This window comes from Solanum lycopersicum, chromosome 11, assembly GCF_036512215.1.
Source record: "Solanum lycopersicum chromosome 11, SLM_r2.1".
Classification (NCBI taxonomy): Eukaryota; Viridiplantae; Streptophyta; class Magnoliopsida; order Solanales; family Solanaceae; genus Solanum; species Solanum lycopersicum.
The window spans coordinates 56,573,156-56,593,863 of NC_090810.1; the positions used below are offsets into that span (position 1 = coordinate 56,573,156).

Genomic DNA, 20,708 nt, shown 5'->3' on the forward strand with positions numbered 1-20,708 from the left:
TAATTGAATATTAAGATGTGAATAATAATCTATGGAAAACTCTTTTATACAGAGAATAAAAAATTTAATCGGGTGCACCATTAATCTCTCCGTAACACATTTATTTGTTCCTAAAGTTATAACCCTGTAACTCGTAAATAAATAAATGTGTATTCCTCAATAGTTTGTACTTCTTCGAGGGCGGTTCAAGTATATTAATGACATAAAATAAAAATCAAATCGGTTCTTAAATTTAAATTGTTAATAATTTTTTATATGATTGATTTCTTTTTAATTTTCATTTGATAATATAACTTTCTTATTTTAAATTATTTTTCATGAGACATAATACTTCAAATATATTAAATCTCTTCTAATAATCTCTTCATTTTTCATGAAATATTTACTTTTTCTACAAATAGTATTCAACATTTGTTAAAAAAAGTAGTAACTTATAACATGTTATTATTAAAAATGAGGCCACTTAAATTTGGTTGCCTGAGGTATATTTCTTTTTTTTAACGTTGTCGAGTCATCCTTGACTTTTTGTTATCTAGTTCAAAATCGAACGAATAATAATTAACAGAAACTTTGTACAAATTTTAATCTCTTTCTAACTCAAGAAGTTGAATTTGCTAGATTAAACCTACCTAATTGTATTTTTAATATGATATAATATTATCTGTTCGGAATAAACTCAATAGTAAAAAATAATTTGTATGATAGGGAAACTAATTTTTCACAATTTCATACTCTCGATAGATGCAAACAAAACCCAGTATATATAGAGGTTTTGGTTATAAGGGGGGTTTAGCTGAAACTACCCGACCCGACCCGTTTTTCATTCTTCTCCGGCCGGTGACCTCCCCTCCCTCTCCAAAATGGTCGGCTTCCATGTTCGCCGACTGGCCCATCGGCTCACTCGTTCTTCTATCTCTGCCCTTCTTCTTCATGATTCTGCTTCTGTATGTGCATATTTTTATTAAATTCAAAAAGTTATGTGTTTTTTATGTGCATATTTTTACTTTGGTTGATTTCTAAAGAGTTCTATGTTCAATGTAGGCGGCGCATGTATCATTATTGAAAGTGGGTTCAAGGAGTTACAACACTGCGGCGAAGAATCGAATTAGGGATTTGTTTCCATCCAATTGTTCAAACGGTATGTCTCATATGAGCCTTATTTGCATCTGCAATTGAGTTAATTTTAGTGAAGTTACAGCCTTTCTGTACTTTGATATTGGTTTATGCCTTTGAACCCAAGGGTGTGGCGTAGTGGTCATGGTGTCAGGTTCAAACCCCACGAGCCTGCAAACTGGCCAGGACAGTAGGTTATATTAATAATAAAACTTGGTTTATGCCTCTGTTGTATTGTGTGAAGCAAAACAAGAGTGGTAGAAAAATTGTCCATCAAAGCAAATTTAGGTGCAGGATGGAGCGTTGGGTTATTGATGCCTATTTATGTTATCCTGTTTCAATTTTTTTGTCCTATTTACCTTTATTCTATTAAAAAGAAGTATCTTTCTGTTTATAGCAATGGTATAATTCGAACTTTCCACGTGATATGTTTAAGACCTCAAGATTTAGGATATTTTGGTACATTTGACATATCTTTAGTGTAAGACCAGTGGATTTAAATGTCTAGTTACTTCTTTAAACTCCACGTCAAGTCAAAATAGGACAAATGAATTGAAACGAAGGAAGTGATGTTTTTTCTGTTAGTGTGTGTTGGAGGGTCTAACATTATAGCTTATTTTGTAGCTTGGCTTGTTTGTGAATTTCGTGAACTTACATCATTTTGGTGGCCTTTTTTTTTTTGGTTCTTGGGTGAAGTAGAGATACTTATAATTTTTCGAGGATGGTTAAATTTTATAAACAAAGGACAAGGATTGTGCCAAAAAGTAATATACAGCTTAGATCCTTTACATTACTGTTGGAAGCTGAGAAAGCTATCATCATATCCACAGAAGTGACAGCTTCTAGCTTACACCAAAAAGCCATGAAAGTAATACATGTGTGCTTCAGTTAACGAGCATTCTCATATTTCCTTTGGAAACATCTTTGCTTTAACAGAAGAAGAGATACTTTTATTAACAGTGAGGTCTAATAGATGCATAATTACAGAAGTACTAAATGCAAAACTCGAGGAGCTAATGAATTCAAAAACAGTTTTGCTTTACTTTCATCTCATTGTTTACACCAAAAAAAAAAGATCCAAAAAACATTTTTCCTTTAGTGCAGGGTCTGTCATTGAGCTTCTTCCAAGCATATTGCATTCCTGTCTTTCCATAATGTCAAAGATATACAAGATGGTACTGCTTTCCATATCTTTTTTCTTGCTTTCTTCTCCACCTTCAGTTTTCCAAGTAGGTGTTGTCCACATGAAGTGCTGTTACCTTTCTTATACCAGTTTGAGATAGGAATACCCAAGCAAGTCAAGTGTCTGGGAACATAACATATTAACATTGTCGCACTGAAAAAACTTCCAATTCATTTGGCTTATCTCATAGAGAGAAGGAAAGTGACCTCTCCATGTTTGAATTGACAACATGACAAAAGAAAGTAAATGACATTAGTTGGTGCTAATACTATTAATTTGCACTTCTGTGTCATTTTGACAAATGTTTGTTTTGGCAGTACGAAAGAATTTCATTTAAAAGGCTTGCATAAAGGAAGGTTATGCTATTGCTCTTGATTTACCCTTCTTTCCTCTTAAAATCAGAAATAGAGTGCATTATTCTTCTCAAGCAGCTTCTTTATACCAAATATATTAAAAGAGTTGATACTTTTATCTTTTCCTTTTTCTAATGCCACAGAGTTCTAATCCGTAAATGATGATAATTCTTCCTAAAAAGGAAGTGTAAAGGAGTTCGAGTTCATAATACTAATGCTTTAAGGAGAAAGTTTCCAATATGAAATATAATGGAGTAGTCTTAGTGATTGAATTTTGGTTTGGCTAGTAGACTATCCTGTATTATTTAGAACATTATGTATAAGTTCATTAAATTTTTGAGTATCTTGCAATTTTTTTGAACTTGGTAACAAGTCTATATATAAGAGCACTAAGGAAGTGCGAGTAGGAACAAAAACTGAGTTTACAGTGAACCAAGCAAATCTACTAGGAATTCTGTCTCCTACACTAAAAGTAGAACAACAAGATACAACTCAGATTAAATTTCTAGATAGGAGTGTGATTATTGTATAAAGTTCTTGCATTTCCCTCATGCCTTACTGTCCACCATATACGAGCAGATACCATTCTCCACCAGTTCAAGTCACATCCATTATAGTTCCAATAGTGGATCATTTCACTAGTCGTAGCTGGCATAACCCAACTAAGTCCGACAATGTTAAGAGTCACCAAGCTGGTAAGGATAAGGCCGTGGAGGAAAAGATGGGCATTACTTTCCAAAGTAGAACCACATAGAGGACAGATGGAGCATAGCTGAAATCCCTCCTTTTAAAGATTTTTCTGAGTTAAACAAGCTTGTATTGCCACCCGCCATGAGAAACAGACCACTTTGAAAGGAGCCTTGACTTTCCAAATAAACCTCCATGGCCAACTACCTGTGAATTTCTTGTCCCTCATTTTTTGTTACTACCTGTTGTTTATTATGCTCGGTTATCACATTATTTTGCCACTGTTACTGTTCCTTTTTCCTGAATGAATGATATGTAATGTTTTCTCTATTATTTTTCTATGTCCTATTTACTTAATACACTCTTTTTCATACTGCTCTATTATGTGATAATACTTGAGTCCAGGGTCTTGTGGAAACAGTCTCTCTATCTCCATGAGATATGGCTGAGGTCCCGTACACTCTACCCTCCCCAATGTACCCCCCACCCCCAAACTACCTGACTTGGATTGGATAGCGGAAGGTTGATTTAGCGTTAAAGATGTCATTCCTGCAGCTATTCCAGAAAAGTGAATCCTCTTCGTCTTTAAAACCTTGGGAAGTTTCCAGACTCTTGAAAAGTTCAACAGCTCTTTCATGCTACCAGTCATGTAGGAGTCTTCTAAAAGTAACATTCCGTCCATGTTGTGTCACGACCCAAATCGAGTCGCGACTGGCACCCACACTTACCCTCCTATGTGAGCGAACCAATCAATACAAAACCCAACATTTCGAATATAATAACACAATATAATGCGGAAGACTTAAACTCATTAATGAAAATCAATTAAATAACTTCTAAAAACTCGACAACTATTATTACCCCAAAATCTGGAAGTCATCATCACAAGAACATCTATCCTCAAATTACTAAAGCTAAGAGTATCTAGAAAGCTAGAATAAATAAAAAGCTAGTCCATGCCGGAACTTCAAGGCATCGAGACATGAAGAAGAAGATCCAGTCCAAGCTAGAAGCGTTAGCTCACCCCAAAATCCGGTGTAATGAAGACTGGCTAGAGTTGCGGTTAAGTTGAAGACGACGGCACGTTTGCTGCACTCCACAAATAACAAGGAAAGAAACATACAAGTAGGGGTCAGTACAAAACACGGGTACTGAGTAGATATCATCGGCCAACTCAAAATAGAAAACAATATATATCAGATCATATCATAAATCAACTACAATACTCAATCTGTAGCAACAACATGTACAAGAATCTTTGATAAATAACGTCAAGTACACTCATGAGGACTCAAGCCTCCATATCATACTCATTTTTGGGAATTAGGTTCCTTTCATTCGAATTTATTAACATAATTCTAAGATTCATTATCTTTATTCCTCTTGTGTCGGCACGGGACACTCCGCTCCCCTATTACTATGTGTCGGAACGTGACACTCCAATCCCCTAATTCTACGTGTCGGTTCGTGACACCCGATCCCCTAATTCTACGTGTCGGTTCGTGACACCCGATCCCCTAATTCTACGTGTCGGTTCGTGACACCCGATCCCCTAATTCTACGTGTCGGTTCGTGACACCCGATCCCCTAATTCTAAGTGTCGGTTCGTGACACCTGATCCCCTAATTCTACGTGTCGGTTCGTGACACCCGATCTCCTAATTCTACGTGTCGGTTCGTGACACCCGATCCCCTAGTTATACGTGTCGGTTCGTGACACCCGCTCCACTAATCTCATTCTATTAATTCATCAAGCTTTCTTTTATACCAAGACATCATCAATCTCATTACTTTAGTTCATCAAGCCTTCTTTTATACCAAGGCATCATCATTAACAAGGGGTTTTCAAGATTGGAGTTTTCAAGATTCGGGATTCAATAGCTTCATCATGCTTATTTCATCACAATTATATAATCATATTCATGCAAGCATACAATTAAGCATATAGACGATTTTACAATACAACCCAACACATATCATTCGCTATTAAGAGTTAACTACGAATAGTATAAAAACCATAACCTACCTCTACCGAAGATTCGTGATCAAGCAAGCAATTTCCCAAGCCTTTTCGTTTTCCCCTTCGTTCCTCTCTCTCGATCGATTCTCCTTCCCTCTCCTTGTTCTTTCTATTTTTCTTATTCAAACCCTCTTTCTTTTACCCTAATTAACATATAATTAAGTATGAAAGATGATGAATTTAACCCATTAATTAATTCGAGGTTATCTCTTCTAACCCTCAAGTAGTTAAATTATTAACATTAACCCACTAAATTTATAATTATAGCAGGAATAGTCCAAAACGTCCCTTAAAATATTTAAAGAAATCCGACTCAACCTGGGATTACGCAACCTGTGACGGGCCGTCGTGCCTGCGATGGTCCGTCCTGTTGCTTCCGTCACAGAGTTCAGAGACTGAGATTTACTGAAGAGTCTGTGATGGCCCGTCATGCCTGTGACGGTCCGTCCTGTCACTTCGTCACGAAGTTCAGAGAGTCGATTTCAGTACCCAATTTTCAAAATTCTAAGTATTTTGGAACGAGACACCCTCGACGGTCCGTCGTGCCTATGACGGTCCGTCGACCAAGACAGCTTTTCCAGAATTAAAATCTGATGCTCAAAACGACTAAACAGGTCGTTACATGTTGACCCCACAAGGTTTTTAGCTTGGCTTCAGGGACTATACTATATAATTCAGGGAAAAAGTATTGGAGAAGATTATGCTCAAGCCGGTTATCGCTACAAAAGAGAGCTTTCCTACCATTTCCTATCCTTATGGTAGTGTTGTCAGATAGAAGGTCCCAATTGAATTTGATGGCTTTCCTCACCCTCACCCCATATAGACTATTGACAACTTTAGAGCACCATATGGTCATCCTGTCCACATTTTTCACGAATTAGCCTTCTCCACAGAGCATTGGTTTCCATATTGTATCTCCATAACCGCTTCATTAATAGGCTTTGATTGTGGTTCTTGAGGTTCCTGATTCCCAGTCCTCAACTCCTTTCAATAGTGAGGAGAGTGCTCTTTATTTTATTTTATTTTTTTAAAAAAATAGTGAGGAAAGTGCTCCAGTTAACTAAGTGAAGCGCTTTCTTGTCTTTATTACCTTGCCAAATAAATTAGTCCTTGTATTATGAGTTTATCTCATCTGTGCTCATTATGTTATCCAACTTACTAAAAAGAACCTTCAATTTGTGTGATACAAACCTTTATCTTAGGTCAATGCAGTCAATAGGCTTTACATGTATGTTCTCCTATGCATAGATGTGACAGAAACTCAAGTAGCATAATATTAATGGGTCTAATGTTAGATTTCATTTCCTAAACTACTTTTTTTCTCGTTGAATGCATTGCAGCCACATCACCCTGCAACCCAGGGACATCATATGGACCCTTGTCGAGATACCAAATTTTGTTGGGCCTGGTCAGTAGCTTTGCAAGATAATGTAATACTTGAAAAATTTCTAGAAATTATTGATTGTGAGACTCTTTCGTACCCCATCCTGTTGGATTTTGTTTATTTTCCACTGTTATCATTTTAAGAAACAATTATATTAATTTGAAATTTCATATCATTCTCCTTTTGTTTTACCTGAACTTTTGTTCTTTGTCTCAGGGGCATAAAGAATATTGCACTACTACAGGGAATGAGGAAAAGCAAACGTAAGTTACGTATGAATTGTTAACATTATGTTTTTTTCTTTTACCAGTTGCTTTCTCTTTGAACTAGGAAACCTTGAATTTCCTTACTCACGAGGTGCTGTTGGTTGCTAATTATTGTTGACCTAACTGTATTGATCAGCATCTCAATTTTCGAGGGCAACTTCTAACTGCTACGTACCAGAGCAGTTAGAATGGCATTTAAATTGATTGAAAATATGAAGTTATTTTGATAAGGATTAGGACCTTGGATTTGTTTCTTGTGGAAGGGGATTCATGCAATGGACTTGGGGTTTCAAGGTCAACTAGGGATGGTTTGAAAAATTTCTTGATTATATTATATTTAATTTTTCTTTTTTTGAGTTTCCTTTAATGCTACAATAGATGTACAAAGGGTTTGATCCATTTAGTATTTGTTCTAGCCTAGTTAAAATTGATAACCATTGGGTTTGTTTGTACTTACGATTAATTTTGCTATTAGTTTGACTTTACTTTTCTGCAAAAGTAGTTTAAAGAAAGTCGTATCATATCATAACCCAAGGATGTGGCTTAACAGTTAATGAAAAGCGAAAACCATGGAAGACCGCGGTTCAAACCCCAATAGAGACAAAAAATGTTTGGTGATTTTTCCATAAGCATAAGCCTTGGTGGGCAAAGTTACTCGGTACTTGTACTGGTGGGAGGTATTATACACCCAATGCAATTGTTGAAGTACCTGTAAATTAGTCCATATACCGTCATAGAAAAGGGTCATGTAATAAAGTTGAAATACATTTTTTTTGAGAAGTAACAGAAATACAATCTTTTTATATAATGAATAGAATGGACAGTATAATTTTAATGATTTGTGTCTTAACTATGCCCTTTTTTAATCAAGTCCTATTCGAGATTGGTTCAAATATGCTTTGATGCAAAACCAAATTCTGACATTTCTAACATAATCAGATCAAAGCTGATGCCCTGATATATCTGATGTTTTCTTCTCTAAGCTACTTCCATGGAACATATATACACGTGCTCCTCCTAATCTAGATTTGCGAGTTTCCAAAGACTGCCCTAGAGATTGGGCAAACATTTTATCTTTCTGCATCTTATGATCTTGTGTACACCCTGTGTTTCTCTGCGAGCAATATACATTATTTCAGAGATATCTCGTCAGTAGTTGAATAGCCTTTTAAATACATGGTTATTTTGATCTTGGATTGAAGTCCAATCTCCTGTTGTGTTTGTTGCATAATTTCATCTCTAATATGTCTGGTGGCGTGTCACTAGATTATACATATCTTCTACTGTTCTCTGCCAACTTTTACATGTTCTCTCTTTTTCACAGAATATCTGTAACATTTGTTGACAAGGATGGAGAAGAGAAGCACATCAAGGTCCCTGTTGGAATGTCTTTGTTAGAAGCTGCACATGAGAATGACATTGAGCTTGAAGGTTAGCTTTGTTAAGGCATTCTAAATCTTATATGTTGATTTAATAGTGGCATCCTTAAACCAGTTTAGTCTAGATTCAATAGGAACTTTATGAATCTGATCGCTGCTTGTGATTAGAATGCCTTTATTGGGCTGGTACTCTGATCAAACTTTTTCACCTCACAATTATTCTTATCCGAAAAAGATGGAGTAATTAATTAAATAGTGTAATAATCTAAGTTCACATTTTGAGTCTTGGAGTAAATGAGGGAAGACCCTGAGTTGATTCAAAGTTAGTTAAAGAAGAATCTGAACTCCAAGCTATTCAAAAGGAATACTGGGAGCACTGCAAGTATTCTCGTCTTCATATTATAAATACTGGTGAAGTGGTGATAGTGATGAGTTGAGTGTGGGAAGGCGTGTGAGAGTTGGTAATGAATCTTGAGACATTGTCTAGAGAGGCAATGCCGCAAAACTAGTTGGATACTGGCGGGGCCCAATAAAGGTAGTTGGGCATATTAGACACGTACTAACATTCTTTCCAAATTATGGTGTAATCTTTCATGTTCAGTTTTACCTTTCGACTATTAATATGAGCTCTCATTTACACAGATCTGGTTAACGTTACTGAATGACCATCTCTGCCTCCCTACAGTTAGAATTGTATACCAAAACAGTTTTGGGTGTTACTGGTGGACATTTCTTAGCATATCTAAGTTACGGTGCCTTATTGTTTGTTAAGTTTAACCGAACAAAATTGGCTTTGATGCAGGAGCATGTGAAGGATCACTTGCCTGTTCCACATGTCATGTGATAGTTATGGTATGTAACATATGATCAGGCCATAAACCCCTCCTTTGCCTCAGCTTTGATCCATTTAAAAGTTGTAACCTTTTAACTGAGCTTACCTTCGTTATCTGAACTTTGACAACTCTGGACAGGATGTGGACCAGTACAACAAGCTAGAAGATCCAACAGACGAAGAAAATGACATGTTGGATCTTGCTTTTGGCCTCACAGAGACGTAGGTCCCTTCTATTAGTTGTATTGGTTTTCAGTTTACTGTAATATTCTCAAGCTTCTCATATATTATGCATTCGTTCTCTTCAGGTCTCGTCTAGGTTGTCAAGTAATTGCTAAACCTGAACTTGATGGAATCCGCGTAGCTCTTCCTGCAGCCACGAGAAACTTTGCTGTTGATGGCTTCAAACCAAAACCACATTAGAGAATCTCCAACATGGATAAAAGATTACTCATGGGGTATCCGCCAAAAATCGAAGCCTCCCAGTTTTGTAGGCCTCTTACAAGTGAGTGTATAATAATACCTTTAGGGTGAGTATGGTATCACATATTATGTTGGAAATTGTGACCAAAGTCAGCTGTTGTTTAGGCATTTAGTCAAAGGATTTGATTGATTATTTTATTAATAATATCACCAAGGCTCAACTCCTCTTTTGATAGTGTTATCTTTTCACTAGGTTTGCATTTTCTTGACTTTGGTTTAACACTTTTGTCAAATCATATCATTAAAGGTGTTTTATTTTTTCATTTCAAGTATATGCTTCAATCCACAACTCTTGTGAGATGTATTGTGTTTTTTATTTTTAGTTGTGAATGTACCCTTTCATCTTACCTTTTATCTTATATGCAAATCAAAGCATTTAAAATACAAGAAAGCATTCTTTTCAAACTTTTGTCAAAATACTCTCTTCTTTGTCTGGTCAAAGAGGGGATCAAGACCCTCAACATGTGGTGATTTTACTTGAAAGCCCATTTAGTACTCCGCGGAGCCTATGCATAAGTAACGATTGATTTTACTTTCCCACCTAGCTACTATAGGTTGGGGATAGTTTCTCAAGGCACATACGAAGAAGGCCTCTATTAAAAAGCACCGACACTTTATCCAAAAATATTGTTGAACAAGTATAAAATTGAACGTATATATAAATATAAATTAAACAAAAACACAACATACTTCACTCTATGATTGAATGATCTTAACCCTATGTTTACACCTTGTTTTTGCTATGTCAAATCTAGCTTAAGGTTTCTAATATGCCTTTTCTTTTTTTTTAAAAAAAAAGGGCAAAAGGAAGATGTAACAACCAGAAAACATTGTTGGACCAATGTACCAACTCAACTTAGTGTTTTAGAGGGTGCACATTAATTATATACAATTGAATTTTTCCCAAGTTAACAGGTGTATGTGCATTCATTCTCTCAAATGTGAGTCGGAGAGAAGATAATTCTATCCGAAAAATTTCAAAAATAGTTTTGAACAGTTCATAAATCATAAATATTCCAATAATAATCCTTCTTCGAAATTTATCATTTAAGCAGTTCAATTTTAACAATATAAGGTATTTTTCGATTAAACGGTTTATAATAAAATCAAGTTTTGTACTAAATAAAATTCATTATTTATAAGTAAAAAGAGTTCAACGATTCAAAAACACACTTTGATAGAACATGTAAATGCATGAAATCCGAACTTAGGACATAATGATCTCATTGCTGTAGAATTACATTTCAAATATGTGCTCTTTAATGTAACCTGACCCCCTATTATCTTTTAAATTTTCAATTTTAGGTGCAAGACATATGTCTTGTGTTCCAAGAAAGCCAATGACTCAAATATACATTATTGAGTCTGAATCTTCACAAATTCTCTACTCTACTTTTATTACACTGAGATCTACTGTGTAAGCAAAAGAGCATAAAAATATTGTTAGTAAGACTGTGTATCAAAAGAAGAAAAAAAAGAAGAAGAAGATTGAGTGTAAACATTAGACATATATTCTAAACTTGTACTCATTTAAAGATTCCAAATGCTAGAAGCGAACATCCTTGCAACCTAAGGGGACTGAACAAAAGATCCACATTGGATCCCAACCAGTATAAAAACATCTTGTGCAAATCTTATTTCTTTATTTTTATTTTTAGTATTATTTTTGGATCTAACCATCAACTGGTGATTCTCGCAAGTCGACTACTTTGAGAAGAAAAATGAAAAAGAGCAATTCACCCCCTCTTGTACTTTCAATTGGCATCAGAGCCTCGTCTCACCAATCTCTGTCTAGCAATATGTGAGATAAAGATCATGACACAATAAATTATGAACACACTATTTCAAGAAAAGACGTCTAAAAAAAAACCTCCTTATTTCAATGAAAAACATTTCTCCTACGGGAAAGTAAGAATGGATTGTTTATGTTGACACAAAAAAGTACTTAACATTGACAAAACCTTTTTTCTTAGCTAACAAATGATGTGCTAAATAAATTTTACACGACGAAACTAGAAAATTGAATTGTGACTTATTTTTAAGTCTCAAAATTAAATATTGTTAACATGTTTAACCAGTCAAGATCAAAGACCTCTTAAAAATCTGATTAAGTTAATTGTGGATTGCAATAACATTGTTAATATTTGCTAAACTTTTCCAAAAAAAAAAACCCAAAGCCATAGCTGTTTTGATTGACTTATTATTTTAAAAGCAACTTTCACATATAAGAAACAAAAAAAATTATATTTGTATGCTATATTTATAGTTTGCATAATTGAACTCCATAGTAAACATATATATGTATAATTTACTATACATATACAAACGAAAGCTATGCCTATTTCTCTATACATACATATAAAGAAGCAATTGTATAATTTAATGGCTCCTCTTCAGATTTGTATAATTTCGATGACAGGCCATTTGTGTAAATTATTGTTAGCCTCTCGTTATAAATCATTGAAAACCTCTCAATTCAATTTCATGTGTTTGTACATCTTATAAAATTTGAATTTGTGTACAATTAAATCGAAATAAAACATTTTTATATCAAATATAACTCTCTCTTTCGCTTTATACAAACATAAATTATGAATTACATTCTGTATAGTATGTGTTTGTATAAAACGAGAAAGAGAGAAAGACAAAAGAGAACTTGGTAAGAAAATATTTGTATCGTATAGCTATAAGTGCATAAAACGAAGATATATGTACTTGCATGTGTATATATAATTTTCTCTCGCTTTATATTAACATAAACACAATTTATACATTTCTATTGTATAAAGCGAAAGAGGCGAGCGATCGAGAATTTGAAGAAGAGAGACGATTGACAAATAAATTGCTCCATAGCACAATTAAATTAAACAGGAAGTATTTATTTTACATGTACAATTATTCCTTATTTTAAGGATTTTTGACTTCAAATTCTTTTTTAATTTTAAAAGTGTTTAGGTAACTTGCAAAAATAATTTTAAACTACATAAAAAGTCAAAAGCCAAAAATAAAAAGCTAAAAGCCAAACTTGCAATTTCTCTCTCTTCTCAGGTAATGCTTGTGCAAAAAGTTGAGATTTTGAAAATTTCTTTTGGATTAATGAAAAAGAACTGTGAGTGTGAGTGTTAATAATTTTATAGAAACCCTATTTTTTGGTATTTGTTCTCTTCTTAGCATTTATACCTTAACCATGTTCTTTTAAGGGAAATATGAATTTTATGTTGTTAATGTTCTTCTTCTTCATGAACTTGGTTGGTCAAGTAGGGAAACTTTTATTTGAGATTCTGGCTTAACTTTAGTGACACTTGTTATTATATTTTATACTTCCAATAATGGGTTCAATGGTGTATTGAAATGAGTTCATAAAATTAGTGTTTTGAAAATAATGCTTTTGGTCAATTTAAAGTTAAGGTCTTTTCTTCAAGGTTAAGTTTAGAGTTAATGATTTTGTTGTTTCATGTATTATGCTTAATGATTTTGTAAATAGTGTGTGTATCTTTAGTGAAAATTAAATTTTTGTTCTTCTTCTTGTTGTTTGGACATTGTTGTGAAATTTTGTTTTTTTTTTTTTGCTAAGAAATGTGAATTTTTGTTGTTGTTCTTGGTGTATACTTGTTCTTGAACATTGTAATAAGAAATTTTGTTGTTATTGTTCTTGAACATTATTATGAAAGTAGTGAAATGACAAATGACTTGTTGGATAAAATATTGATTGTTGTTTAGAGATTGTAAAATAGATTTTAGTGCATACTTCTTTGTTATTATTATATTTGGTGTTGTTAAAGGTGTAGTAAAACTGATTTATTTTTGTTGTGGTTATTGTCGTCCATGACATAAAACAAACATCTTGCATTGTTTTTTTTTTTTGGTTATATATATATTTTTTATGTTTTCTCTTCTTTTGAGTGATGCACAAATCAATTGAAACCTTTTTTGTTTATCTATTTTTTTGCAGATAAAATGGATCAAATCAAAAGAAAGGAACAAAAATCAACTTCATGCAGAATGAGTAAAGTAACTAGAGTACAAACACCATCGAAACAACTTGCCGATGAAGCCCTTTCTCAAAGAAATCATTCTTTTCCAGTTAGTGGTTGAAATAGAGGAAAATGAGAAAGTAGTGCAAGGAGATAGAAATGAGGAAGTAGGTCTCGGGGGAGGAGGAGAAACTAGTTCAAGTTCTAGAGCCATAGGGAATGAAGTAGGGGAAAGGTCGACGACTGATGTTGAGATTAGATCAGAAGTCCAACATAGCATCCCTTCAGCCCCTGGATTTGTCAAAACTTTTAGTATTGACAAGTTTCAAGTGAAGATGCCCATTGATGATGATACAAATTTTGGTGATTCTGTTGTTAAATCTGTGATGGGAAAAGCATTTGATAAATTCAGGGTGATATTGAAGGAGCAAAAGGTCTAGCTGTTTTGGGTTGTATCTTGATCTTCCTGAGAATAATAATGCACGTTTTCGAATGACTATGGTCTTTTGAAACGTAGGATTCTATATGAGGATGAGGAAGAAAAAGATGAGATTTGGATAAACTACTGTGGCATGCCGATATGTTTTGGTATTAAAGAATTTGCCATAATTACTGGACTTAGATGTCATCATGCTGTTCAGCCTCTTCCTATTGTTAAGCCAAAGAATACAACCAACAAAACAAAGAAAGTCAAAGGCAAAGAAAAAATAGCTGATGATGATGACTTGGTGGATATTGTTGGTAAGAGCTACAGAAGCACAAATTTGCTCACAGATCTGGAGTCTAAAACACTTTCAAGTAAGCACAAAGAGTCACTGCGCTTAGTTTGGTTCGTGCATGCTATTCTATGGGCCAAAGACACCAAACAAGTCATACCAACTAGTTTGTTAAAGTTATCTCAGGATCGTGAGGAATTCAACAACTATCCATGGGGACACGAAAGCTACAATTTAACTGTTAAATATTTGTTGCAAAAGTTAGCACCCAAAACAATCAATCTGTTATGATTTTCTTCTTTAGTGTTTCATTTTTTGTTGAATAATTATTCTGATTTGTTTTTTGGCATCATTATATTTAGGCTTGGGCATTTGAAGCCCTTCCGCACCTCCGACAGCAAGTCAAGGACTACTCTGAAAAGGTTTCTTATCCAAGGATCCTTAGATGGTTGTCTGCCAAGAACAACCAAAAAGCGAATGTTGTCGACTTGTTCACCCCTCCTGATGATGCAGTAAGTCTTCTTTTATGTAGATTTTACTTAACTTGAAGGACATATGTAGCAATCGATCTATTAAATGTTGCTATATATTAAATATTTGTTTGAGTTCTTCTAACAGAGTATGTGCACCAAATGTGTAGTCTATTGCAGCAAATTAAAAATCTGTGAAATAATAGAGCTGATTCAAAATTTAAACACTTTTGATTATACATGTGCTGATTTCTTTAATTATTAGTTGATTTTTATGATTCAAATACTATTTTAATATATCTACTTGTTGGTTGTAGATTGTGCATCCGTGGCTCATCCCTACTGATTTCGAATCAACCATGCCAGCACCTTCTTACTTTAGGATTTGTGAGAACTTTACCTGACAGGTTATTGATAGGATTAAAAGAGAATTGGATGGAGTTACGTCCATCAAAAGGGAAGCACTAGGTGGTGGTGAGGAGGCTGTTGGTGATCCCATAGGTGTTGTTGGTAGCGGTTTTGATGATAGTGGTGGTGGTGATGAGCTTGATGATGTTGCTCATCATTCAGTTTTTGAAAATGGAATTGATCATGATGATGCCTCGCCTAGCTTATGTGCTACTTGTCAATGCAAGAGCTGCAATGAAAGACGTGCTGAGTTAGTTAATCGTATCCATGCATTGACTGAAGCTGTAAATAATCTGGCACCAAAAAGGGGTATCAATCCATCTAAGATGATTTCAAACTCCTGCATTCCCATTGAGATTAGGAAAAGGAAGACGGAGATTTCAAAGGCATTGTCAACTATCAAAGTTATTAGCAAAGTTGTTAATCCACTTCCTCGGCCAGCTGTGCAGCTTGAGCTTCAGAAGGGTAAGTATTTACAAGTTTGTAGATCCTCCAAAGAACAAGCAGCTTGAAAAAAAATCCCATAATCTATGCTTGAGTTTGATGCAAGTGATTTTCCTGAAAATATTTAAGTGTCATGCGAGTGTAAAAAGATATTTTTGCTAAACAATCCTAAAACGCTACTTTGAAGAACTTCTTGAAAGAAAGAAAAAAGAAGCTCTTCACTAATGTCATGGAGTTCTTTTGGCATAATATGTAAATATACACTCAAACTTAGTACTCCAATTTTAAGTATTCACATGTAGACAACTTGGTCTCAACTGACGACTAAACACTCCAATTCTTCCTCATTGTGTCTCGTTGACACTTGATGCTGACATGACATATTCATTTTGGAAGTGTTTTAGAAGATCGTTTTGTAAGTTAGAGCATTCAACTAACACAGTTAGAGACGAGTTGAGGTGTCTTGATATGCTTACTCAAAAGTTTGGAGTACAACTTACTAGCCAACTGAGGCCAAGTTTGACTACCTATTTATGCCATTTCTTTTTCTCACAACTTGTCGAAGATTTTTCAAGTTTATATTTTATTTAGCGTCAAAATCCTCTACAATATAATGTTTGTCTCTTATATAAGCTCTATTATTTAATAATTGTCAATAGACATAAATTGCAACCTCAATCTATCACTTCAAATATAATTTGGTAAGTGGAAGTTAACATTGACATAACAGAAGTAGTTCGTCAGCTCCACAGTCCTAACAAACATAGTTGTGTCATTTTGGATGATTGCAGGTGCCTCCTTTGGAGCTAAATAGCGCGCAGGTTGAACGCATATACAGAGTACAGAACTGACTTGCTAATAGACTAGCATCGATGGCCACCACCACTACTGAAAATCCTATTACTATGCAGCTATTTTGGGAAATGCCACCATCATCGGAGAAACTTTGGCTTGACGATAAAGTGGTGCCACATCCGTCAGGAGGTTAAATGCTATTCATCATGATCCTTCTACGATGTATGATATTAGTAGAACAGTACTAATGCTGGTGATAGGTCTTTTGTATCTGCTGTAAATACTGCTGGTAAAATAGTGGCCCAACCACCACAAACTACCGTGGCTCAGCCACATCTCTGGTTTACCAAATTGAAATTATGTTTGTGTAGTGTATTATACACAATATTATGTTTGTGTAATGGATGCTCGAGAGGCCCTCTCTAAGCTATCTTCGAGCCTAGATATTATGGCACCCGGGGTGTTAATGATGAACTGAACTAACTACGAGTGCTAAAGTCCTTATCCGCTTAGTTAAATGTTATCCGAACCAATATCGCTAAAAGGTTTTGAGACATATATAAAAAGTGCTAATTGTCACTAAAAATATATATTTAGCGGCTATTAAGCTATTGTCATTGGTTAATTGCCACTAATGTCATTCTTGCATACTCAAGGCAACACTTCCCCATTGGCGAATTTATGTGGGAAAAATTGGTTATCGAAATCCGTGATCATTCGACAAAACTCGATATATTATTTGTTTAATTCTTAAAATATATTAAATATTAAATAAAGGAACCCATGATCATAAATGACTGGATGGTTCATGTTGGTTTTAGATTGTGAGGTTGAGGGTTTGATTCCAAGAGAGGACCTCGTTTTAGAACTTAATCAAAAAGCACCATTGTTTGTGATTTTTTAAAACAAAATAATTTAAAAGCTTGAGAGCTCTTAATTTTTTAAATAATTTATCGTTTCTTTTATAAAGTGTACTTTGAAAATTTCTTTATATGTAAAATTGCATTTTTTTTAATAAATGGTTTCATTTAATAATTCTTTTTCAATCAATAATTCATATAACTATGTATTTAATTTTTCTTATGACATAATACTCCAGATATATCAAACTTCAAATAATTATTTCCTTAAATATTATTTTTCCCATAAATTGTATTTAATAGTTTTATTATGAAAAACCTACAATCTGTTATTGCTAAAATAAATGAGGCTCTCAAATTTGAGAGCCTAAAGTGATCGTCTTTTTCTTAAAAGCGCAGAACGTCCTTGACAGTGTTGCATTGATTTTTTTTTTTAAATCCTGGATTCGACTTTCTTCTTTACACCTTTGTGTGTGGTGACTATAAATTTATCTTACAACCTCATAAGGAAAAGGGCGAACTTTTTTAAATGGACTAGAAAAGAAAGTAAAATAAACAAACTGAAATGGAGGAGTAATTAATATCATATGTATATATAAATTAAAAAAGATCAAGATTAAATTATTTTGAACACAAATGGGTAGATTATCATCATCTTGCTTAATTACACCTTCCTTAGATATTGACTACACTAGTTATTGACTTGCTATAAAGGTAGATTTTTTAAATCAGATATTTCCCATCTCTATTAATTAATTGTCCAAATTTTCCTTCATTTAGTATAAGGTGCTAGAAAAAAAAGAAGAGAGAAACCACAGAAAGAAAACAAAAATTCTAAATTTTTTTTTCCTCTCATAATCTTCATAGGCTAAAAGATGAATTGTGAGATAACTGGTAATGTAAATGTTCCTTCAGCTCACATTGGCCTCAGAATTCTCTTGGTTGATCATATTACAACTTCTTTATCAAATATAACAACAATTCTTGAAGAACATTCATTTAACGATACGACAATGTTATATCACTTTTAGTTTTCTTTTATATGTGTTTGAGCTTTTACATAAAATCTGTACTTATATTATTCCATAGTTAAGAAGTGAATTTCCGTAAAATTGATGATTGATATTTGATTTTTTTAATCATAAATGAAACATAAAATTCGAATCTAAATTTATTTGGAGTAATTTCAGGTTGAAATTGAAGAGGAAAACTACTTTATTTTATTGGCAAAAAAATATTTGATGCACATGCCTAAAAATTTTTAGTCAATTTTAGCATGTGTTTCAGATATAGATAAATAATTACACTAGTGCTGAATGAATTTGTTGTATTCGTTGTTGTTTCAATAAATTATGGTTGAAATTTGTCATTTCTGATTCTTGAGAACATAACAAATGGATGTGACATAGTTAAATTATCTACCTAATGGATGTTTGAGAACATAACAAATGGATGTGACATAGTTAAATTATCTACCTAATGGGTGTTTGAGAGCATAAACTTTTTCTACATACTTAATCTGAACTATCTAAACACAGCATGTTGTAATTTAAATATCTAAAGAAAATTTATTATCAAGTGCAAAGGTTATCGATATATTCAACCTTATGAATATTTTCACTTAACCATCAAATTAATCAACATGCTAACTTAGTTGTATTTTAAGTGTAAAAGAATCAATTGGATTCTTAGGCAACAAGGTTAAATTAATCAACTTATCAAAGACTTGAATGATTTAGTCACGTAGTATCAATCAAATACTCATGTCTATACTTCTAATATAATATTATTAGTCTAGTCATATAACCTATATCCGTGTAATAACATAAAGGAAAGGGAAGGTATACCACTAAATATTATGAAAATATTCCCTCAATATATAAAAAATAATTGTGATATTTCTGAGTTTGATTTGTTTATGTAGTAATTGTAATCGAACAATTTATTCTCAGGGAACAAATCGACCAATTTGACTTGGTCATGGTGGATGTCAACATGCCCGAAATGAATTACCTTGAGTTCATCAAGTCCGCTCAACTCATCAAAGACAAACATATTATTTGTAAGATCATTTTATCAAAATCTTAATTATTTTATGTGGTTTAATTAGTGTGTCCTATTCAATAATTCAAAAGTATATTTAAACATGTTATAAATATCACACATCATTATTGAACTTTGTCTTCTTTAATAATAATGTCAAAAAATTGACTTCTAAACACATTAATGTTACTTGTAGTTTCTCTATATGTTTTTTCTTGTCAAATTATATATTTATGTATGTTCCTTACAAACGTGGTGTATATATTTATGAATATCTAACTTCTCTCGATAATTCTGGATACCTGATTTTTCATTTTTGATTTAGTGATGTCTCCAGAGTTGACGATAAAAATGGTAAAAGAAGCAACAACACAAGGGGCATGCTTAAATTTTCACAAGTCGTCCCTTTTATCAATGAAACTCAAGGATGTATAGAAGTATGTGAAGAACTACAATAACAAGGCAAATGAAATAGGCATAATACATATATTGGATCCTAAACTTGACTTCAAATTTTAACTTTGACCTCCAACTTTCATAATGCACAAACAGTCTATGAGGGGAGTCACAAAACAACACAAGTAGGATACAACACCTACAAGGATCGACGTCAAGACAATCAACCAAATATACTTCACCAATTTACCAAAAGAAATTCACCACTATATTAACCAAGCTCAAATCAGCAACACATCAATTGAATCACAAGCAAATATGAATTATAAATACGCAAGTGACACACAAGATTTATACGTGGAAAACCCCTTCGGTATGAAGGATAAAAAACCACGGGACTTGAGGGAGTCCACCCTTCTTCTTCTCTTATTATGCAAATTGAGGGTAAAAACACCCAAATCAGTCTACAAGGATGTCACAGCCCACCAACAACAACATACATAAGAGCCAACACAAAAGAGAAGAGAAATTGAGAAATATCACCAAAAATGCAGGTTACGCCAGCTGTGATAACAGACGATCAAGAACTCCGATTGACGATCTGAACGGTCAAGATGTATTGCTATGTATTGTGAACCAGCTGTGAAAATTTCAGAACGATCCAACGGTCGGATCTCTTGCAATCTGAAATTTTGTCTCGCTGTCCAGAAAAACCAGCAACCCTTTTCTCTCTCAAAACCCTCTCTCTATTTCTTTTTTTTCTCTTCCAAAACAAAAAACCCAGCCCCAACATCAGCTGCCCAAGACTTCTAGAAGAAGTCAACAAAGCCCAAAATATATGGGCCACCCATCAATGGGCTGGACCCTTAACAATCTCCCCCTCCAGCCCAGTTCGGGGAGACC

The 20,708-nt window shown here is 33.9% G+C and overlaps 2 protein-coding genes across 3 annotated transcripts; both read left to right on the top strand.

The window, feature by feature from the left end:
- The first annotated feature begins 685 nt into the window (after positions 1-685).
- Positions 686-9,968, top strand: LOC101246790 (uncharacterized). Its single transcript, XM_004250882.5, has 8 exons — positions 686-944; positions 1,042-1,138; positions 6,696-6,763; positions 6,956-7,002; positions 8,330-8,436; positions 9,187-9,236; positions 9,356-9,438; positions 9,525-9,968. Exons 1-8 carry the CDS (start codon positions 861-863, stop codon positions 9,637-9,639), a joined length of 651 nt encoding a protein of 216 aa, XP_004250930.1. The 5' UTR covers positions 686-860; the 3' UTR covers positions 9,640-9,968.
- A 2,776-nt stretch (positions 9,969-12,744) lies between these two features.
- Positions 12,745-16,863, top strand: LOC104644757 (uncharacterized). 2 transcript variants are annotated; one of them, XR_011212433.1, is made up of 5 exons: positions 12,745-12,814; positions 13,652-14,649; positions 14,752-14,901; positions 15,177-15,732; positions 16,503-16,863. XR_011212433.1 is itself a non-coding variant. In XM_069291400.1 (3 exons), exons 1-3 carry the CDS (start codon positions 14,246-14,248, stop codon positions 15,325-15,327), a joined length of 705 nt encoding a protein of 234 aa, XP_069147501.1. In that variant the 5' UTR covers positions 13,256-14,245; the 3' UTR covers positions 15,328-15,471. The 2 variants fall into 2 exon arrangements, 1 of the variants encoding a protein (XP_069147501.1); XM_069291400.1 differs by lacking the exons at positions 12,745-12,814; positions 16,503-16,863 and having other exon boundaries at positions 13,256-14,649; positions 15,177-15,471.
- Positions 16,864-20,708: the final 3,845 nt, after the last annotated feature.

Excerpts from the sequence above, each read along its gene's own strand:
- LOC101246790 (XM_004250882.5), top strand. The coding sequence starts at position 861 with ATGGTCGGCTTCCATGTTCGCCGACTGGCCCATCGGCTCACTCGTTCT. Across the intron at positions 945-1,041 it reads TTCTTCATGATTCTGCTTCT|GCGGCGCATGTATCATTATT; the intron begins GTATGTGCATAT and ends TGTTCAATGTAG. Across the intron at positions 6,764-6,955 it reads ACCAAATTTTGTTGGGCCTG|GGGCATAAAGAATATTGCAC; the intron begins GTCAGTAGCTTT and ends TCTTTGTCTCAG.
- LOC104644757 (XM_069291400.1), top strand. The coding sequence starts at position 14,246 with ATGCCGATATGTTTTGGTATTAAAGAATTTGCCATAATTACTGGACTT. Across the intron at positions 14,650-14,751 it reads GTTAAATATTTGTTGCAAAA|GCTTGGGCATTTGAAGCCCT; the intron begins GTTAGCACCCAA and ends CATTATATTTAG. Across the intron at positions 14,902-15,176 it reads TCACCCCTCCTGATGATGCA|ATTGTGCATCCGTGGCTCAT; the intron begins GTAAGTCTTCTT and ends TGTTGGTTGTAG.